The sequence below is a fragment of the Phasianus colchicus genome, chromosome Z (genome assembly GCF_987193195.1).
Source record: "Phasianus colchicus chromosome Z, bPhaCol1.hap1.1, whole genome shotgun sequence".
NCBI classification, from domain to species: Eukaryota; Metazoa; Chordata; class Aves; order Galliformes; family Phasianidae; genus Phasianus; species Phasianus colchicus.
This window is the reverse complement of record NC_143476.1, coordinates 25,837,830-25,860,689: the sequence shown is the minus strand read 5'-3', so window position 1 is coordinate 25,860,689 and position 22,860 is coordinate 25,837,830. Positions and strand designations below refer to the sequence as shown.

Genomic DNA, 22,860 nt, shown 5'->3' with positions numbered 1-22,860 from the left:
GGTGCTCAGCCTATTAAAAATCCCAGTTGTTTATTTAGCTTACTAACAGTGACTTTAAAAGCTAATTTTAGACTCCTACCTTTGAAAAATCCTCTCGCCAACCTTACCGCATTTAAGGTAAGGTGGTAAGGTAAAACACACATTTTGCCATTTGTCTTGTGCTCACATACTTTATTTAAAAACATCACTGTTTTATTTTAAGACGTGGGAAATACCCATTTTTAGGCTACCCATTAATTATCAGAGAGTCATTAGTAAGGAGCTAATCATTATAGCAAATAATTCAAAGGTGTGTAAGTCTAATTAAGCATGTGTGTGTGCCTAACAGTTTCCGGGGAATGACACATATGCATGCTTTGCAATTCCATCAGATCTCTGAGGCTTGCTGGAGTGCAACCTGAGAGTTTAACTGGGGCCAGACTCTCAGCAAGGCCAAAATGGCCAGGGCCCAGAGGCTTTAGTGGAATAACTGTGTGGACCTCGCCCTACTTTCTTCCTCAAAAGAGTTCTGGGTTTACATTTTGAAACTAACAAGGAATAGAGTTTTTTTCTGCAACTAACTCAATTCCAGTATAACATAATGCTCCTTGTTATAATTAGTATTGCCTATTTCACTGAGTTCATTTTAAGCTGTTGCTACATCTGTGCAGGTTGAACAGCATGGGTAAGGTACAGCTTGGATTGCAAGGAGGTAACTTTCTGGTCAGCCTTAGCAAGGCTCCAAATCAGAGCACCACAAGCACCCTCATCATTCTTTGCCTGTTTTGTCCAGCTGGCAGGTGTTTGGGGGCAAAAATAATCTTTTTCCATGTGTTTAACTACCACCTATATAAATGCCAGTCCTCCAGCCACAGCGTATTTACATCTACTTCTCCTCTCCTAAGTGGAGACCAGCCAGGGATCTCACAAGGGCACCCTGGAACACCATTCCTTGTTCAGAAATCATTCTGGATCAAAAGGGCTCAAGCAATCTACTGTGCTGTCTGGCATTTTGAAGCTTGCCCACTAGTAGGTGTAATAAATAAGTATAACTCTGCTTATTAACTCATAAAGAGAAGACCATGTGTCACTGCATCATGGAAATAGCTCACAGCCTTTTGCCTGCTCTTGGCTTTTATAGACATGCAGCTACTCTTGCATGCCTATAAAAGCCAAGAGCAGGCAGACTAGCAAACCCTCAGTGTTGGCATAAGGAGGGTAAGTTTACACATCAGTAAGGTGATGCTGCTCACTAAATAGCCCAGTCCAGTAGCACCCTATCAAATGAAAACTCTGATTGCCAATGCACATCTTCATCATGCCTTCAGAACTCTTACAGAGACACTTTCCTTAGCAAGCCAAGCCATGTCTCCATAAGTGGAGGTGATGGCCCAGGAAACTGAGCTGCACAGTAATCTCATTCTCCTGCAGTGCTGCTCTGTACCATACGGCTCTGGTAATGGATACAGTGCAGGACCAGAAGCAGGAAGGCATCTCAGGGCAAGCCATGCACAAGGTGAAAAGCACTGCCTCAGAGACTGAGAGCATTTTCTTTTCAGACACCTCACCTGTGAGAACCGGGAAGGGGCCTCCAAGAGACATGTCTTAAGGAAGGCTGCACTTCCCAATTCAAGAGGCAGGCAGCCTCCTACACAAGTGGGAAGATTCTCCCACATGGCAACCTTGTCCTGTTCCATGCTACTACAGACCCAGGTATTTGGACACAGAGTGTCCTTGCTCTGGGTACATGTAGCTCAAACTGTGTGACAAAGGCATTTTGTGTCAGGGAAGAGCCAGGGGACTGCCTCTCCCACCTTGCCTGAGGTCCTCAGCAGTGTTTGGAGAGAGTCAGGAGTAAGACAGTGTAGTGCTGGCAACACAGACCAGGTCAACAGGCAGAGCCTCGTTCTTCCACGATGCCAGTCCTCAAGGTTCAGTCCAAAACTCACTGAAGGGTTTTCCATTTTACAGGTACTTTAGTGAGAAAATCTGGAAGCAACTTTCTGACCTGAAACCTCCATTTGTGGAAAACAGAGTGTAAAGGATGAAGGAGAATTTAGGTAAAACACAGACAAAGAAAAAGCACACCAGGAACTTGGGTCTGTCACTTTGGAGAGTCCTTTGAAAATCCAACCAACTTTTTTTCAGAATTAGAAATGCAGACTTCAACTTGCTATTGCTAGAACTAAGGCCAAGTCATCAAACAACACTGCTATAGAAGCAACTCTAATACTCTCTCTCTAAGCATTACAGGAAATACTAGATACAGTAGAGCAACAAAGAAATTAAGTCTATCTAAGCTGTGGCAGAAGGATCGAGTGATCTTGCTTCAATGGTGTAATAAAGACATGGCACCTTGCTCCTATTATTACAGCTCTGGTCCAAATGCATGTGCAGGGCTTCTTCCACCCCGATCTCCATCTCACTGCCCTTTGCCTCTGCTTCTTCTTCTCCAAAAGGAGGAAGAGGATCCTACAAAGAGAAAGACTTAGTCATCTGAAGTCCTCTAATATCAGCAAATGCATAGAGCTGCAGTAAATCCAGCAGCACAATTAAAAACCGAAATGACGCCTGTAACTGAATATCATGACGAACATAAGCATGCCATTGCGAAAATATAGTTTGCGTGCCAGGTACATAATTACAGACGTGCTCCAGTCTGGGAGCATTTTATGTAGTGTTGATAAGATAGTATAAACCATAAAGTTAACTGTGTCTCCACTAACTGTTAAAAGGCTACTAAGGAAGAAACTGGGTTCTTTGACCCCTGGTACTCCGGATGTCTTTCTAGATTACCAGAACAGTCTCTTCCAGCATTTAAACCTTTGTGTGACCATACAGAACTGCCATGCACAGCAATCACAAGAGTACAGCTTAAGGATCCTTTTTCCTGCTCAAGAAAAGCACTCCCACTTAACAAAATGCATAGTCACACAACATCAGTATGGCTCAAGCACATGCCTGACTGTAAGTATGCCCTCAAGGGTCTTTCTAAGAAACTATCAAGCCTTTAACCTAAGTAACTTAAGTTTGCTCACCACAATAACACATAAATGAAACAGCATTGCCCTACACACCGAAAACAGAGCTGTATTTGAAAACCTTGTCAGTAAAAGCCAGAGGCCAGCACAGACCTGTCAGTGCAGCCCCAGGGCTAGCTTCATGGCTTTCCCTTTGGAGATGAGGTTGGCTGGGCCAATATAAAAGTGGTACCAAAAAAAAAAAAAAAAAAACCAACAGAAAAAAAGAAAATGGGAGGAGAAAGCAAAGTAAAACAAAACAAAACACAAGATTAAGAAAGAGGTGAAAGAGAAAGAGAAACAATTAGGAAAAAGTCAGAGGCAGCCAAAGAAGGGTGTTGGCTGAGGAAAAGAAAACAGCTGAGGGAAGTGTATATGGTGCTGTGTCAGGACAAGGAGAAAAAAAAGGCAGATAGGCTGTTCCCTGTTTCAGGAAATGATAAAAGATTGAGGAGATCTCAGTTTATTTCCTGCTTCTCTCAGAAGCTAGATAAATTCGCTGACTGTGATTAATGAGCGACTCAAATGTTTCATTTACCTGTAAAGCAATTGTGATTTAGAGAATTAAGCATCTGTAAGGATCTATTAGCCTATTTCCCCACTAAGGAAAGAGGGGAAGGAAGGGGAATGTTTTAGTCATACTGGAGGGATTTTGGGAAGATAAATAAATGCCTACCTGGCTACAGCACAGGTAGCTTCTAGGGATACTGAGTGATAGGGGCAGGCACTGGGGATGTATTCTAAGGGGGAAATCTGGTCAACAGCTAGCCTGACCTAGCACATATGACCTCTGACCAAAGTGTCAACACCTGCAGAATCACACATGTTTATCAGTGCAGATGTAGGCACAGAGCAGGGTACAGTAATAGGGTGCTCTGGCATCCCCAGTAAACAATCCTTTAATTTGTAAAAGGAAATTGAAACACACTTGTAAACAGTAAAAAAAAAATAAAAACAAAACATTCAGAGACGTCTTACTGTTTGCTAAAGAACTCCTGTTTTCTTGGATACTATTTTCTTTCACAGTTAATATCCAGCTGGAGGTTTTTAGTTCTGATGTAATCAAAACTTTCACAAAGTTTATCAAAGAACAGGCTCAATCTCTGCCCAAGACATTCTCAGAAACTAACAAGAATTTGCAAAGAAAAGCAGGGGAGAACGTTATGATACCCAAGTAGAACATATTTCTTACTCTTTTCTTATCATTTTCTAGGTATGTTCTTTATTCAAAGCTAGTCTCCTTATCACTAATTCTGTACTGCCCTCAGAAAAGGACAGAGGGACAGAAAAGGGTTAGTGGTGGTGAAGATCAGGACATCAGGAGTGGACCTTGACCACTTCACAAGGGATGGATATGCAGCAGAAATCAGGCACCAACAGCTAAAGTGATTTTCTTGACAGGGAATAACAGACACCCCCAGACATTCAGAAAACTGTAAATCCCAGGTGCTATAACATGCCAGTCACAACTGAGCTGTTTTTAAAGTAAGAAACTTTCCTCAAGGAGACACTGCTTTGCGTTATTTTCTAATTTACTGTGATCATCTTCCATCATGCGTATTCCCTCCCTTCTGTTGTATATTCCAGCCCTCTCATCAGATGTTTTGTTCCAGTCAGAGACTCGGGAGACTTGTGTTTCAGATCAGTGACTGGAGCTTGGACAAATCATGTGCTCTCTACTTTTTCTTCTCCAGCCTTTCATATGTTTTGTTTTTGTTTTTGTTTTTCCAATTTTAACTTCCACTTTCACTGTGTTAAGAGACTGTCGCTGGGGCTCTCGTACTTGAGTGGATCTTGCTCCTGAAAGTGGTATCTGCTCACAGTCAGACTTCACAATGTAACAGATGCACCATTTTGGTACCATTCCTCATGGGCTTCACTGCTACTTTGTTCTAAATGTCCCTTTGAAGTCCAGTGCTTTCAACTACTTTTCCATCAAGCTTTGCTAGAGCTAAACTTTCTAATGCTTGTATTCTTTTAATCCTCCAAGGCTACTCCAATGTTTCAAGGATCCAACAATTTTAAATTTAATTTTCTTTCTGCCTAGCCTTGTAGTCTGGTGCCCCTTAGGAGGATTAAACCCTTACTCACATAACCATCTGGAAGTCTCCCTGTTGACTGCTCTTCAAAAATAAGCCCCCAATCTCCCTACCCTAGACAAAAGAGTGCAAATTTCTGCCCCGAGACCGTAGGCAAACTCCTTTTTGTTTTAGAGGCAAAATCCAGCAGCATTCAGCATAGCCATGGTTACTTAGCTACAGGAACAATCGCTTATATTGAAGCTTTAGAAGGAGGCTGAGAGTCTTTGAAGTACTCCTGGGTAAAGATTTATCCCAGGAAGCTTCTGAGCCCTATGCCATTACATGCAAAACACACTTAAACTAACAGCATGGGAGCACTTGATGACGTCAGTATACTGAACACTAGCATGATGTTTCTTGTATCTGTTGCTCTTGAAGACAGATTTGCCATAAATATTCACCGTGAGGTCCAAGACTGGCTTACTATAACATTAGCTGTTAAAAGACTTCACATGGTGGTTATGCTAGGTGATATTTTTTCCTGAATTATATGTAGCATGATGCAGCACATGAATCAAACGGCACAAAAACATTCCCATCACCATACTGTGATATAGTGTCACACCTCTAACTGTCCACAAATACTTTAATTTATGTCAATTTTTTCTTCCAAATTTCCTTGGGAGAGAGATTGTTCACAAACTCTAGCTTTGATGCTTATTCATTAGTGTTAGCATTGAGGGCCAGCCTGGATTTAGAGACATTTAACTATCAGCACGAGAGGAACAGAAGTTTGCTATTATTAGCAAGACTGATTGCAATGATCTTTGAAAGTAAGGGTTTAAGTTTCATTTCAGTCTCTATTAGATCCAAGTCTGTAACAGTGAGAGAGAAACATAAACTATACAAGGCTTTTACCAAGAGTCTGGAGCAAAACTGCCCCCAAAAAATGGAGTTACTCAAAACCTGTGCTTTAACCAAACTGTTAAAATTTGAAGCTCGGATATGAAGACTCAGTCCAAAGCCAAAGACCCCTGTTTCCTGCCACTTTTCAACCCTTGAAAAGTTTGGGGGCAATCATCTCTCCCGGCACAGTTGATTTTGGAAAACACAGCTTTAGCCTTTGCTCAGTCCTGCAGTTTACAATACAGACTGGCCTTTATCCATCAAATGCACTGCAGCATGCTCACGCCCTACATGTCCTAAAGGGGCTTTTCTGAACTAGAACCAAGTAGTGTCTTAGAACTCAAGATGAATGAGACAGCTAATCTGTCTTACAGATTTTTTTTCCCCCTCATTGCCCTGTGCGCTCCTAAAACTAATAGAATAACAGTTGTGTGTGCATGTAAGCAGCCCTGAATCAGTGCTGTTCTGCTGGGTTCTTATGTTACATTCTTTTGTGCTACATAGAATTTCCACTAGGACATTTTGTCCCCCAGGCTTCATCAGCCAGTCTATTGCATCCACTCCCTGCCCCTCCTCCGCGTCCTTCTTGTTGCGTAATGTTAGCCAGGATGTTAAATTAACTCTCTTCCAGATGAGTTTGACATAATCTTATTTGCTTTCATAATGTCTATGCCAGTATGCAAATACATTACTCAGCACTATTGACTTTGCACTTTCACCAAACTATTAGTCTTTGTTTTTTCTAGTGATGGTTCACTAGATATCAGATAGGAACATTTCTCCGCCAAACTGCAGAAGACTCATGTCTGGCAGGAGAAATCTGGTGACATTAAAAAACTAATCCTGGCTGATATTTGTTAAGGTTTAGGGCCAAGTGAGGAAAATATCTCGTTTCCCACCTCCTTCCAGTGGCCTTTCAGTATCTCACTCTTCTCCCTTTAAAGATACCGGATCGTGTATTTGTCTTGTGAGGCAAATCTCAACCACCTTCTACTTATCTCTAGGATATAGGCAGCCACAGTGGCAGCTGCAAGGACAGACTTTGCATTCAGCAGTGACAAGATCTCTATGTTCAAACAGCTTCAAGGCTCCCAGGTTCAACCGCAGCTGTCTCCTGTGTGTCAGGGCAAGACGAGCTCACACATCACTCTCTGTTTTTGTCATGAGAAGGACAAGATGCAGAAGTCAAAATAATAGCCAGATATCCAAGAGCCTCATGTCCACATGAAGGTCTGTCTTGTGATCAAAGGGCAATGTTACCGTGGTGGAGAAGCCAGCCCTGGAAGTGCTGCCCAATGCACAGGAAGCAATGAGCAGTGCAGATGTCCATAAGGAGAAAAGCTAGTCCAGGCATCTATCACATGACAGAGCTAACATTTGGGTGAAACCTGGGTAGGCTGCATCTCTGAAACCATGGGCTTATGGCTGGTGTGCCAGTCTACCTGAGGAGCCCAGACAGATACAAGCACATTGGCATACACACGCTAAACAGGAAAAGTAAATACTCTACTTCTAATGAAAGCTAACAGGATTTGTAATGGTCCAGTGTTATGCATAGTAAAGAAGTAAGAGAAAAAAAAAAAAAAAAAAGCTGGATAAACCTGATCAAAGCAGATTTTTGTGCTTTGTATCTGCTGTGGAATACACTTTGACCTACTACAGACTTTCAAAGTGCGAAACTGTGCTCAGAGATGCATTTTGTATTTGATCCCAACACAGCTAAAGGCACCAGAAGAATTGAACACAGCACTTCCAGAGTGGAAAACAAAGGCACAGCAAGCAAACACAAGGAAGTGAGAAGTACAGCTTAAATGTCAGAGAACCAAACTGCACAAGTTGCCTTTTTCTTACTGCTCTGATGGATCTGGGGTTGATCACGGTCCTGCTGGGCTGCCCATCTTCTAGCAGAGGCTGATATATGCTCGTGGGTTGCTGTCTGCTAGCAGAGTCCAAAGCCCCTGCAAACAAATTGAGACACAAAGCAGTGGGCAGGTGTCCACAGGCTGCCTTCACAACTCCCCAGGCTCAGGCAGCTCTCTGGCTGTGTGAAAGAAGAAAAGCTCATGTTGCCCTTATTTATTTTGCTAACACCTCAACAGGGAACCACCAACATATGAGAATAGATGAAAGGCTCTTTGGCACAGTGAGAAACAGCACCCCAGCAATTCAGTAAACACTTTGATTTCAATAGAGTTGTGTTCTAACTAACCATATCCTACACCGGGCTATTCGTAGCAGAGTTAAAATAACATAAGACTTTTCACCTGGCATTACCATTTCTAGCATTTTTAACTGTTAACAAACTTAGAACTAACAATTCTTTGATGCTGACTTGCTGCATTTCTTCTTCAAATGAGAGAAGTCGTCTTTTTTTTTTTTTTTTCCTGCAGGCTCCTCTTTTTCTTTGTTTCAAGTATGACTGCATTTAGCATGGATGTTTCTGATACACTACCATGCCAAGAAAAAGTATTATTTTCTTTCATCCTTAAAACCATCCATACTCATACTAAACAACTGAAACTTGGCATGCTGATCAGTTTTCAATAAAGACTACATGTGCTTTGCCAAGGAAGTATATTTAACTAGGGATGAACTATCTGTTCTGGAAAAAATATCAGACTTGTATGGTGTGTCTTTTTCATCAAACCAAGAGCCTTAGTATCGTTTGTCATATGAATGATTTGTGAAAGTGAATTCAGCTTGGAGGGGAAAAAAAGAAAAAGGGAAGAAGTGTGGTCCTCCTCTATGCTAGTTACCCTGAATTAGTTAATCTGGATTAAAAAAATATCTCAGTGGAGAAGGGGTGAGAAATACTTTAGATGTAACTGCAGCACAGATGAAATGTCCCCAGTATTAGGGGAAATACAGACACAAAATAAAGGGGGTGATCTTTCTTTAATAAAGCAAATATCCATAAAGCAGATTTCAAATGCTGTATATTAAGAGAATCAGGAAACATTTTTATAAAGCACAAAGCTTGAGAAAGGAAAGCAGAGATCATCTGTTCAGCTAACTACACTGTAATGGTCTGGAAATTCCAATTCAGCTACAGCCGTTTCAGAAGGGCACTGCCAAGGCATTTCATTTAGTAAAATACTTTATTTCAAGGCTTCTAATTAATTGCAGTATTGAACTAACAAAAAAAAAGGGAGGGGGGGCACTACAGGGAAGGGAAGGGAAGGGAAGGGAAGGGAAGGGAAGGGAAGGGAAGGGAAGGGAAGGGAAGGGAAGGGAAGGGAAGGGAAGGGAAGGGAAGGGAAGGGAAGGGAAGGGAAGGGAAGGGAAGGGAAGGGAAGGGAAGGGAAGGGAAGGGAAGGGAAGGGAAGGGAAGGGAAGGGAAGGGAAGGGAAGGGAAGGGAAGGGAAGGGAAGGGAAGGGAAGGGAAGGGAAGGGAAGGGAAGGGAAGGTTCCCGTGGCTTTTTATTCCACTCCGCACTTGCAGCTCCAGACTGCTTCTTGCCTAGACCTGGCAGCAAATGTTCTCCTACTGGCAATCTGTAGCTGATACCCACACATTGCATCACTGAGCAACAATCCCGAGTAAGAATTAGAGATATCTATGAACTGCTAAGCAGAAGCACTTTGTAGGTAGTCACAATGGGAAGCAGGGACAGAGTCCAGCCAGGACTTCTGTTACTCCAAGCCTCAACACCTTTTAACTGCAGTGCTAGTGTTTTCTGGTTTTGGAAGACATAGCCATCAAAAAACTCTCTAATATATGAATTGGACTCTAACTCCATCAACAAGTCAAAGTCTAGAAACTATACTATAAGTTCCACTCAGACTTCAAAATTCAATACTCAAAATGCTATTTATGTTATATTCATTACTCAGTTCCTAATAAACATGAAGAAGTTACTGTAGTGGAGCATCCATTAAAGCAGTGTCTTTGTTTCTGTGTAGTCTTACGTACATAATCACCTCTAATCACAGCTGTTCCAGTCATTCCATTAGAAAAGTAAGGTATGGAATCAAAACAGTATGACCTTCACTTTAGCATCAGTTCTGCTAATGCATGGACAGAGCACAGAGGTGTTTATAGGTCTACCATGGTATGGATGACAGAGCTAGGCTTATCTCCAGTTCTTTGCTGCTCAGTTTTTGGAACTAATAACACTACCACTGAAGTCAATGACAACCAGCTTGACTGCCGTCTCATACTCATCATTACAGCTGTACTTATTTCAAATTATTTCAGCCTAAGATCTATTAGGCAAAACACCATCCCATTCATTTTGATGCCTTTTGCATAAACAAGTTCCTATGGATTCCCTGCAAAAATCTAAGGGAAAGAAAACAGAGTAAGAATGTGATATGGGACAAAAGGCCTTTCAAGAGAGGACAACAGTGAGTGAAGAAAGGTGGACTTCTTAGCCTTTCTCTGACAGTACTGGAATTCGAGTGTCTGAGTAAGTATACTCCCCACCACAAATGGCTCATTCCTGGGGTGAAGTCATGAATCTATGCTTACTCTAACATCTGTTGACACAGAGATGATTGTGACTCACAGATTCTCAACACCATGACTTGATTGCTGCAAGATATGCTAGAAAGTTCGCCTCTTCTTTGGAATTTCAATAAAAAGTACTTATTCCCATAATAGGTGCCCATTTCAATTTTGTCTATTATATTTAAATGTGCTCTAATTGTCATGCAATCACTTTCCTGCAACAGTAAAATCTTTCTTCCTTTCCTCACAATACTACACATGGCACAACAAATCCTAGGAATATTAAGATCTAGAAATGGGATCTAAATTAACAAATAAATCAATTAGAGTTTGGTAAACATTCATCTATCAAGCCATGGTAAGCTGGTGTATGTGGTCTTTAGTTTACCTTAAGAAAGAAAGAAAAAAAAGAAAACAATCTCACTTTGACTTAGTTCAGAACTCAGTAAGACTAATAATGCAGGCTGTGATAAATCAGCAGACATTTTATCTCAAAACAGTGGTATATGCGAGTGGGAACTGGGTAACCCTGCACAGCTAATGGAAAGTACCACAGAGAGCTGCTGAAACCAGATGGCTTTCCCTCATGTGCTGCTCTTTGCTGGCAAACAAATGCCGCAGCAGCAGCATGGATGTTGCTCCCAATGGCAAAATAAATGCCTTTTTAAATAGCATAGCTAACACAAGTTTGGCATGAGCTAACAAACTAAGGAAAAATAGTTAGCACTGATAGAAGCCACATTTTAACCAATGTGGCAGCGCTAAAATTATCTTTGATTCCCAAATGATACTACTCATTCGGTCCTTGCCTTAAATTTACAATGAATAATTAAATATTCCCTTACAAGTATTTACATCTGCTGTGTTATGTTTTTAACTACTGAAGCTGCCTGCCTCAGGTGCCTCTGACACGCTATAGCCTTGAGCACTGGCAAATAAAACTAAATAAAACACTGGCCATAAAACTAAACAGATGTCCTTTGGAGTCATGTTTTCAGCCACCTATGTCTTAAGGTGCTCCGCATGACTCTGCAGGACACAGAAGTTAGATACGTACCTTTCACATTTGCATTGGCTGTGCAGAAGAGTCACAGCAGAAAATCCTCTGCTGAAACAGTGCTGCTTAGGAGAGAAGTGAATTAATGACCCTGAGAGCAGCCTGTTGCTGCATAGTCCTAGAAGCAACACATGACTAAGTCCCTTTGGTAACTGCTGCATTGAAGGCTATGAACAGAGCAGTCTTGTTAACTACCAGGAACAAAATAAACACAGTCCACAAAGGAGGGGATTGGAACAATCTAAAGATGTAACACAGCAGCAGAGGGAAACTGAGTCAAGGAAACTGCAGAATGACTCCTAGAGACATTTCTTTATCATGAAGTTTGAGGTTAAAGAAAATTCTGGCAAACAACAGCTTTTGGGTCACTGTAAAGCCACAGACTGACTCAAGAACCAGGACAGGGAGGGAGGTCCTTTGTCATGATGCATCTCCTTTCTTCTGCACTCTTTTTGCACATATTACTTCCACTATAACCAAGAAAGCAGTTGACTGTGTAACGGCGCCCCAGATTGCTCTTAAGAAACATCTTGTGCAGCCTTTCGATGACTGACACACATCAGATCTATCTTGGTAGTCATACTGTAAAACAAACTTCTGGCTTCCAAAACCTTCAGCACAGATGGAGATGTTACTACTCATATCCTGTGTGCAGTAATCTGATTGTTGAGATTTAAGCCAGTCTTTTCCAAAGAGAAGGAACTGTGGGTGAATAAAGCCAACATTACTTGTTGGGGAACTTGTTACAGAGTACCAGAGGTGCTGACAGCCTTCATCAGCTTCACCAGGCAGTCAGAGAGAGTCCTCTCACACAAAGTTTGAGGAAAAAAGATATGATATAGGGTAAGCACTTTCTTGAAGAGACACTTATAGCTATCAGAAGAGTAGAAACTGAAGAAAAATTGGAGAGGAGAAAGAAGTAAAGAAAGCATGGACCTGGGACAAACTTGAAATGTGAAACAAACAGGGCAGAGAGGGAATTTTAAGAACAGACTATACCTCTGTGACGCAAATGTGAGCATTCAGATGAAGAGCATGGGACTTACACAGACATCCTTTGTTGGTGAAAGTCACTAGAAAAACACAGAGCAGAAGAGCTTCTTTTCAGGTGATGAAGCAATGTTCCATAGCTACACACACACAGATTTGGGCAAAAAAAGTGTCACTGGCTGCTTTTAATCACAGCAAAGCTCAACTCACTTTTCAAAATGAGTGCTAGCTCTGTAAACAAGAGCTGCCAGCACAATGGCATGTCCTGAGGCACAGGCACTATTCTGGAATGCAACCACATAGCTTCATTCAGTCTCCAGCCTTTATCAGCCTTAAGCACACTCTATGGACACTGAGGGCAGAGTAATTTAGTGCCCTAAGGAGAACTCCAGGCTCTCTCTACCCTGTAGGCATATAGGCTCCTAGCAGGTGCTGGTTGCCTTACTTGGAGCCCACACTTCCCTGTGTGTAACATGATGGCCTGCAAGGCTGCATAGGAGGATTTATCAATAGGAACACTCTTTGGCAATCAGATTTCTGAGGGTAAGATCATACATTCAGCTGACAGTGAGCACGTCATGGCTCATGGGATGCTAGCATCTGAAGTTTTTAACTAGCATAAATACCCTACTGTATCTTAATTGTTTATGCATTTATTTGTAGTCTTGCACCAGTTCTGCACTACAATTTCACTAACTTATATATGGAAACTTTCAAGAACTTCCTCTTTTCTTTTAGGTTTAGCTGTATCATTTATTCCCAAATGGACGGTATTAGGCCTTCTCATTAAGAAAGAAAAAAAAAAAAAAGTGAGGACGTTAATGTTGCATAATCAAGCGCACAACATTGTGTGCTAACAAATTTGATGTGACAGAATTGAAGTTGCCCATGCCGCCGTCTCTTGGCCCCTTTCCTGTGCTACAAGATTGCCAGTCACTTCCCTCAGTGGCTCAGCTTTCCTGGTTGCTCCAGGCAGATACTGCTCTGTGGCAGACAGGTTTTGCCCTCTCCTAAATTCCACCTAGGGCTTCTCATGGGCTTGGTGTCCCCGCAGACCCAAAGCTTACCGGTAGGAAAGACTTGGCAAAGAGACTTAGGTGGAACTCAGACCAGCTGAATCCGGAGCCTAATGAGCAGCTATTCCTTATTTTGTTTCTTCCTCATTGTGCAGAATGTGGCCCCAGGCCTCAGTTACTGCACGCTATTCAATCCCTGCTCAGAATGCAGCATTATTAATTTCCTCATGTTTCCTCATTACTAATTTCCTACGGCACTCCTCATCCTCACATCTCAGTGCCCTGAAAACACAGTGTGTACTGCGAGGCAGCCTATGAAGCAAGCAGTGGACTTCTCCTGCCCAGCAATGACTGCAGCTCTAAGACTGTTGCACAGGGACGTCCAGGCCAGGCATCCCTGAGGTGGTTAACATAACACACCATGTGCCAGAGAGGGTCCACCCTCGGGTACACCGCTGTCCGTGGCAAAACTTCCCTGACAGCAACAGAGCCACCAACAATTGCCTTCAGCAATACCATCAGAGCAACATTATGCAGAGCCCATGTTAAAAATCTGAGAGTAGTTACCGTACTGCTCTTATTATGAGAGCAAGAGACTGTTATCATAGAGTAATGGGCTCCTGCTGGTCCACTAACGTAGAAGCAGTGCTGGAGTCATTTATGGAAACAATATGGAAGCCTGACACTTAATCTCAGAGCAGGCAGCATTGACCCCTTCTCTTAGTGTACTCTTACAGTGTCTTTACTCCTGTTCAAATGCAGAGAATATTGATCTAATCATTTCCTCCACTGGGCGCTGGCGCAGTGGAACAGAAGACTTTCTTGACTTCAGCACAACAGATCGTCCAGAAAGACACTTCAAGTGAATTAACTGTCCAGGTCAGTGCATCTCTGCACTGCAGGGGAGGAGCCGCAGAAAGATGTCAGAGGTGTTGTTTACTGCCTTGTGACTTGCAAGCTCATTAGCACAAATACAATTTAAATACTTCAGGTTAAACTCAGAAGCACTTTACTGCTAAGCTCTCTCTTTCTTCTCACGCAAATGCAAGTCCATTATGTGCTAGAAGCACATATCTCATATTTTCTCATTTTCTCATATCTTCCACCTTAATGTACATTTTGTGAGGAAGCATGTTATCAGCTCAGGTTACACTTCTTAGAAGCACCACTTTTACTCTAACAAAAGAAACCTGGAACTTAACCATGGGAAGAGGGCTTGGAAAATCCACTGGCAGCAGTGAAAGCTGACTTCTCATGGGTGGTTGCTGAGATTGCATTGCTAATTTCAACAGTTTCAGAGCTTCCTCGGGAGCAAAATCCCACCATTTCTTGTGTTTGTAAACTAAAATCAAACAGTACAAGTGCATTACCTTCCCAAATCTATAGGCAAATCTGCCGATGTCTTGCTGCTGCTCTGCTTGTTACAAGCTCAAGGAAGCTGAAATGCGTGCAAAGCTCTCACTTCAGTTAAGCACCAGTTAAAAGGTGAGGTAGCCTTAAAAAGAAGAGCCTGAGATTAGAAATGTGGGAGAGACCTCCTCTGAAGTTTTTCCACAGGGATTGAGGGACTGGGAGATGGCTAGAAGAGAAATACCCATTCTTGTAGCAGGACAGAGATTCTTCTAGGGAGGCAGATGAGTTATAAGCTTCCAATCCTTTCCAGAGGGTACTGGACAGCAGTGCCTTAAGAGTTTCAGATGGCTAGTAATGGAAGAGCTATGGGTCCCAAGGGAGGGTTCAGGAAGGGAGATTAATAGCAATGCCAGTACCTCACTTCTTCTTCAGAGACATCACCACAGAGGAACTTGAGCTTCTCACACATACATCTCCCTGTATCTTCCGATATATGTCAAATCTATCACCAACCAATGAGCACCATCTTCTAATCAGGAAACATTCATTTTTCAAGCTTTCTCTATTTTCCCATGACTTTTTCACTGGCTCTGGGAAAAATCAGCCTCATGCACACAAAAAGTGGCAAACAAGTAAACAAACAAGAATTACTCCTCTTTGCTATATGCAAATGACTTTACCTGCAGGGTCTTTAGAAATGATGCTCTTTGTGCAGTCCTTGTTTGCTCTGGCCATGCTGTAGAATACACCTCTGTAAGTCTTCAAGCTTAGGAAACAGCTAAATTCAAAAGCAGGGCAAACCCATTAAAGCAATGACAGATGGGACAAAACTATTCAAGGAAAAAATATAGAGCCCTTGCTATTCAAAGAACAGTTCAAATCATTTTGCCTCTTAAAGAAAGACAGCAACCCGTGGACTGATTAAAAAATGAAGGGCTGCTTCATGTTGCTGTGTCCTCCTGGCCTTGCTCATGTAGGGTAGTAACTCAGTTACCAACAGGAAAAGGTGGGGCTTTCAAAAAGCATGTGGGTGCTTCCTTTCATGATCCTATTGGATTCTACCAGCAAACAGGTGCAGTGCCGAGTGTGATGGAATTGCTGCTTTTCAATTCCACAATGAAAAGTGGAAAGTTCATGATGGGCTCACCCAGCTCTGTTCATCCATGGTATCCCAGAGCCAGGCCTAGCAGCTCCTGGCCCTGTGGTCTATCTGCTGCAGTGCACTAAGGAGATAACCAAGTGCAACCTGAGATGCCAGGAGACCATCTTCATAGAGTCATACAATCAAGTGAGTTGGAAGGGACCTCTAAAGGCCATCTAGTCAAACTCCCCAGCAGTGAACAGGGACACCTACAGCTAGATCAGGTGCTCAGATTCCCGTCCGGCCTGACTTTGAGTGTCTCCAGGGATGGGGCATCCACCAGCTCTCTACTCAACCTGTGCCAGAGTCTCACCACTTTTATTGTAAAAAACTTCTTCCTTATATTCAATCCAAATCTCCCTTCTTTTAGTTTGAAATCATTTCCCCTTGTCCTATCACCACAGATCCTGCTAGAGTCTGTCCCTTTTTCTTCTATAACTCCCTTTTAGATGCTGAATCACATCATCCCAGAGCCTTCTCCTTCTCAGGCTGAACAGCCCCAGCTCTCTCGCCTGTTCCTATAGGTGAGGTGTTCCACTCTTTCCATCTTCTTGCCTGCCCTATCGTGGTATGTGCGGAAGTCTGCAGCCCCTGGCTGCTCTTGCAGCCAATCAGAAGTGATATGCTGTGCACCATGGCTCCTGCTTTCCAGATTTGGTCCTTAGATGAACAGGTTGGTCTTTGTCCCAGGTAAAATCAGCACACCTCCTTCTTGTAGACATCGTTTAATGACGGGTGCCATCCCCTTGCACCTGTCTCTCCAGAAGTCCTTGCTCTTTCACCACCTCTTTTCCTCCTCTTGTCAGGTTCACATACCCAGGTGACCCATCCAGCACCACTCAGCCCAGCCACCAAGGTCTGGCCATGCTCAGCCCCATTAAAAACCCATTTCACTCTGCTCGACATTGGCAGTGAATTATCGCTTGTTGCTGATGCAAGCAGTCAGTCACAGGCACTGACTGTTCCTCAGGCAGGCGTGCAGCACCGCTGGCAAGGCAAAAGCAGCCCCGGGATGTACAGATGCCAACACACACAGAGCGGCAAGCACTGCAACAGGATGCTTCCTTCTGCCAAGGCACAGCAGCAGGTTCTGGAAAATTGTCAATGTGTGTCCCCAGGCGAGGGGGACACAAATCCTGAGTTAAGCAATCCCCAAAGTCAACTTTAAACAGCACAGAAATGTGCTGTGTTCTAACTTGGAAGTTTCAGAGAATTGGGAGAGTTTGGAGGAAAAAAAGGAGGGCTGGAGAAGTTGGCTGGGCAGAGGCAGCAGTGTTAGAGGAAATTTGCCTTAGGGAAACAACGTTCAGGTTGTTTTGCGGACTGGGGAAGCACTGCCTGTGAGCAGCTGGTGATTTAATGCCCGTAATTTTCAGAGAGGGCCCTGAGCATCCTCCCAGCACGGCCCTCCACCTCCCCTCACTCATGCTTTTAGTTCGGTAGTTCCGGGCCCATCTTCTGCCCAGCGTTGGACTTTGTGCAGAAAAATACCCCTATCTTCCAAGTGCCAGCGTTATTAATAATTAACATTTATAACGCTGCAAACTGGAAAAACCAGTTGGCTAAAACAAAGCCGGGCACTTCGTTCTTATTTTAAGGCTACACTGAGTCATCCCGAAGCGCTCGGATCGCGTGTGCCAACGCCGCAGGGCCGGGACTTCCCCCGCGGGCCAGATCAGCCTCGGGGCGGCTGAGAAGCAGCGGTGCCGGAGGGACGGGGCTGGCGACGGGGCCGGCTCGCCATTGCCCCCTGCAGGAGGCGAGGGTGGAAGGAAGGGGGGAAAAGTAGACCGAGAAGGCGAAAGGGATAACGAAGGCACCACCGCCGAGACGGATTTTCATTATCTCCGCGACTCCGGTCTGCGGCAGTTTTTGTACTTTATTCCCAATCGCGTCATATCGCGCCGCGTGACGTCATATCGCGGCGGCCCACGCCCGGCCCCACCCCGCCCCGCCCCGCCCCGCCCGGCCCCGCGCGCGCGCGGGTATTCCCGAACCTCCCCCCTGCCCCCTCACTCCCCGCCGCGTTGCCGTCAGCCCTCCGCCTGCGTCACGGGGGCGGGGCGGGGCGCGGGGCGGGGCGAGAGCGGGCTCCCGTCTCCCCTGCCTCCGCCTCCCTCTGCGCCGCGCGTGCCGCCCCCCCCCCCCCACGTGTCAGTTTGTTTTCTCCGTCGCTACGGCGACGGCGGGCGGAGCGCGCGTGAAGTGAGGTTATAAAAAGGGCGGCCGTGGCGGACTCACGGCAGTGCCGAGCGGGGCGCGGCGAGGACGGGCGGCGGCGGAGGCGGCAGAGCGCGGGCCGGCCCGGCCCCTCCCTCCCCACCGGCAGCACCGTGCCCCGTCCGTCCGTCCCGCCCGGCTGCCCCATGGCCGCGGCTCCCCGGGAAGCGCCTCACGCCGCCGCCCTGCCGGTGCCAGAGCCGCGTTGCCGGGCGGCGGCCGCCTCCCCGCGGCTCCGCTAGCGCCCCGCGCCCGCTCTCGCCTCCAGCCCGGCGGCTCTGCGCGCGGGCGCGCGGCGCGGATCGCCGCTCCCACTCCTCTCCTCCTCACTCTCCTCGGCGGGACGACGGCGGCGGCGGCTCGGCGGGACGCACCGGAGCGGATGCGGTGGGTGCCCGGCGCGGCGCCCGGAGCGATCTCCGCGCCGCCGCCGCCGCCTGACGCGCCGCGCTCTCCCCGCAGGCAGCCCCCCGGCGAGTGCGAGATGGCGCTCAGCGGCACGCTCCTCCCCTCCATCGCCACCTTCGCGGCGGGCGCCGCGGGCCGCGAGAAGGCGCCGCGGCCCGCGGGCCCCGGCAACGTGAGTATCGGCGTCGCGCCGGGGCCGGAGCCGGGGGGGGGCGGCGGCGGCGGAGGTGGCGGCGGCGGAGCGGGGCGGCCGGGGCGGGAGCGGCGCGGGCCGGGCCGGGTGCTGAGCCGTGCCCGTGTCCCCGCAGAGGTGGCGGGAGGAGCTGTCGCAGCTGAAGCGGCCGCCGCCGGCGCTGACGGCGCGTCCGGCGGAGCCGCCGCCGCCGTCGGACCTGGAGACCGCGCCCGCCCTGGGGCCGCGCCGCGAAACCGAGGAGTTCAATGAGCTGCTGGATTTCGACTTCATCCTCTCCAACTCCCTCATGCACCAGGAGCCCGCCGCCGCCGCCGCGGTGGTGGTGTCCCCCGCCGCCGCTCCGGCCCCCGCCGCCAGCCCCTGCCCCGCCGGGCCCTTCGCCTACCCGCTGCCCTGCGCCGAGCCCGGCGGACTCCTCTACGGCGGCGGCGGCCGCGACGGGGCTCCCGCCGCCGCTCCCTTCAACCTGGCGGACATCAGCGACGTGTCGCCCTCGGGAGGCTTCGTGGCCGAGCTGATGCGGCCCGACCTGGACCCGGTGTACCTGCCGGCGCCCGCCGCCCTACCGCCGCTGGGCAGCCTGCAGGGCAAGTTCGTGGTGAAGGCCGTGGGCGACTACAGCCACCCCGGGCTCAGCCCCAAGAGCGGCCCTCCCTCCGCCGCCGCCCAGCCGCCCGGCTCCGAGGGACCCGGGGCTCCTTACAGCCCCCTCCAGCCGCGGATGTGCCCCAAAATCAAGCAGGAAACCAGCTCGCCCTGCACGCTGGCCCCGCCGCCGCACGGGAGCGGCCCCCGAGGACCCCCCCCGCAGCACGACTTCTCCATGGGCCGCCTGCTGCCGGCCCGGACTACGCCCTCGCTGGGGCCCGAGGAGATGCTGAGCAGCAGGGACTGCCTTCCCCCCGCGCCGGGGCTCGGCCACCCGCCGCTGCCTCTGCCCCCCGGGTATCCCCCGGCCCCCGGCTACCCCGCCTTCCTGCCCGAGCAGCTGCCCCCCGGCACGCTGCAGTACCAAGGTGAGTCCCCCCGCCGGCGTGGCCCCGAGGCAATGGCCGTGGCCGCGCTCACTCCTCCCTCTCTGCCTGCAGAGCTGATGCCGCCGGGGAGCTGCCTGCCAGAGGAGACCAAGCCCAAGAGGGGACGGCGGTCGTGGCCTCGAAAAAGAACAGCCACTCACACCTGTGACTATGCAGGCTGCGGCAAGACCTACACCAAGAGCTCTCATCTCAAGGCGCACCTGAGAACCCACACAGGTGAAGCCTGCATAGGGTCATCGGGGTGAGCCCCCTTCTGGCAGCAAACAGAGGCAGGGGGAGTGCTGAAATTACGAGTCCTGGCTGTTCTCTGCTGGGTTTTCCTGGGTGCTGTTTCTCTTGCCTTGGCCATGTTATGTCCTAAGTAGCCTTTGCTTACTGGCCGGATTTTTCACTTAATGGTACACAGTTACTCAGGTGTGGAAGCAGGTGGGCTTCCTGCAGAGGATAAAGTTTGTTGCTCCTCTTCAGTAGTGTGGCTGGTTAATAAGCAGATAGCTGAGAATCTGATGGGATTTGTTGCCGTAGATAGTGTTAGCCCACTTCTGAAAAAGGAGTGGACTTCTCTCTAAGGTTCTGCTTTCTTTGTTTGTGGCTGGGTGCTTCGTGCACACCCGTCTTGTTTTGGCTTACTCCAGCATGAGAGAGCGTGTCGCTGACATGCTTTCAGCTTTAACAGCTCACTGAAGCCTTGACACCTCTGCAAGCTGCTGTCCCATGTCCAAGTGAATGGTGACAGGCTCCGTGCTGATTTGATTGAGGTCTCTAGCTGCGTTGGTTGATGTCACTGATGCCGCGGTTGGTGCCGCTCCTACGTGGGAAGAACACATCTTCCCCTGAGCTAGCAGTGATGAGATGGAGCTTAACAGCTCATTGGCAACTGCTAGAATTCAGATAAAATCTGCCAAAGTGCGTATCTGCGCCCAAGTTCAAACTTTAACCTTGCAGCTGAATGCCATATTGCAATAACTGAGCTTGTGAAAGCAGGTACATCATGCACGGTTTCGCCAGTGCAGGCATTCCGTAACAGTGATTAAATAACCTGGGGAATTTGCATAATTTAAATACTTGGTTTGTGAATTTGATTCACAACTTTCTCCTGACTAGGATACTGGAAAGGGAGAAACAGTAACTGAGTGGCTAGGCTAACAGCAGCAGGAAGAAAAATTGGTCAAAGAGCGGTTCCTCCCATCTGCCCGAGACTGTCAGCGTGGTCTCCAGGATGTGTAGGACGGAGCCTGTAATTGTCAGAGAAATTTGTTGTGCAGTCAACAGAAGTTTTGCTGTAGTGAAGACAGAAAAATCGAGTTGTTAATCAACCTGAGCTAATGAAAACAGTTTGCAACCGGTTTTTAATTCTCAAGACCTACAATTATCTAAAGACATTATTTTTCTGCTGAGCTATTTCTGGTTGATACTTGATCATGTAACATTAGCCAGCAAAAATAAACTCTTACTAAGAGAACTCCTGTGTTCCGAAACTGTTTGACACAAAGTGAGCCTCTTAGAGAAGATTTCAGCAATGTTAATGGCTTATAATACGTGGGAAGTCTTGACAAGACTGTCTTTTTCTGTTAGTTAGCTAGTAGTTCACAACTGCTTCAAGCACTTTGTTGTGTTTTCTTTGACACTTTGATTCTTCTTAAAAGTGTTAAAAGTGGTGTAAAACAGAGGTAGCCTCCCCCTCTCCCCCCCACACACACTGCCACAAAAAAAAAGAAAGCATGACTGATATGTTTGGTTTTTTTTTTAAGGTGAGAAACCTTATCACTGTGACTGGGAAGGCTGCGGATGGAAGTTTGCCCGATCTGATGAACTTACTCGTCACTACCGAAAACACACAGGCCACCGCCCTTTCCAGTGCCAGCGGTGTGACAGAGCATTTTCCAGGTCGGATCACCTCGCCTTACACATGAAGAGGCACTTTTAATTGGAAGCAGTGGATCTTTCGCTAACTGCCTTAAAGATTCAGTATTTACAGCACAAGGACTGCTTTCCGCCAGAAGGGGAGAACCCAGTTTAAGCACTACAGAGAATCATGGTGAAGTCTTCCAAAAAGAGTGGAAAGAGGGATAATTGCATATGGACATTGCAACTTTTTTTTTTTAACATACGTTTTAAAGAAAACCAAAAACATTGGGGTCAATGACTGGATCTTCTTCTATCATTCCATTTGTAAATCCAACTTGAATTATTTCCGGACTACAAAATGCCAAGGAGTGACTAGAAGTCACGGATATCAGGGTTAAACAGACTGTGTGTAGTTCGGAGGGTGGGGATATTACACGGGGAAATGACATTCCCTTAAATTTTCTTTCAATGCAATGTTAGATGTAAATGTCATCTTGTACTTTCCTTTTTTCTTCCTTCCAAAAGCCATTACAATGTTAAAAGAGGAGGAAAAATTCAGGTACAGAGTTATGTTTTAAAAGCCTATTTCATGGTGCTTAGTGACTGTTGGGTTTAGAGGTACCAAAAACAGGAAGCCAAAGTTCTCAAACTGCTGCATATCTGACAAGGAAATATTTTTGTCTTCCGATCACCAATTATGACCTAAATCAGGTAAATAATCCTGGTTTATCTTTTTTTTTTCTTAAGAAAATAACTTTATGCAGACAGTCTGTAATGCACTGTGGTTTCGATGTGCAATACTTTGTACAATGGTTTATTCCCAAATATGCCTTAAGCAGAACAAATGTTTTCTATATAGTTCTTTACATAATAGATATGTAATATAAATTTAAGCAAACTTTTATTTTGTATATTTGTAAACTACGAAGTAAAAGGAACATTTTGGAGTTTGTATTTTGCATATTCAAGTGGAAAATAAGTTTTAAATAAACCTATAATATTTTATCTGAATGACTGTTGTAACTTTCTTCTGTGAATGGATATGTCCACAGAAAGGTTAAGTGTTGGTCAGTGGTTGAGTTTCCTAAGGGAAAGGGAGTGGTGAAGACTTGTGTTCTCAAGACACTGAGAGGTAGGGTGGATAAGTGCAGTGCTTGTCTTTTCAAGGGGAAAAATGTGTACAGATGTTTTTTGTTCTAAATACTGAATTATCTGCAT

At 46.3% G+C, this 22,860-nt stretch overlaps 1 protein-coding gene and 1 long non-coding RNA gene across 2 annotated transcripts; one reads left to right on the top strand and one right to left on the bottom strand.

Annotated features, from left to right (window-relative positions):
* Positions 1-1,175: 1,175 nt before the first annotated feature.
* Positions 1,176-16,955, bottom strand: LOC149912753 (uncharacterized). Its single transcript, XR_016462049.1, has 3 exons — positions 14,810-16,955; positions 7,778-7,884; positions 1,176-2,451 (listed from the first exon to the last, which is right to left on the bottom strand). It is a non-coding gene; the product is annotated as an uncharacterized LOC149912753 (long non-coding RNA).
* Positions 16,956-18,416: 1,461 nt separating this feature from the next.
* KLF4 (KLF transcription factor 4) lies at positions 18,417-22,653 on the top strand. The gene is made up of 5 exons (XM_090131795.1): positions 18,417-18,540; positions 18,616-18,733; positions 18,870-19,773; positions 19,846-20,010; positions 21,546-22,653. The coding sequence occupies exons 1-5, from the start codon at positions 18,536-18,538 to the stop codon at positions 21,719-21,721; spliced, it is 1,368 nt and encodes a 455-aa protein (XP_089987921.1). The 5' UTR covers positions 18,417-18,535; the 3' UTR covers positions 21,722-22,653.
* The last annotated feature ends 207 nt before the right edge of the window (positions 22,654-22,860 follow it).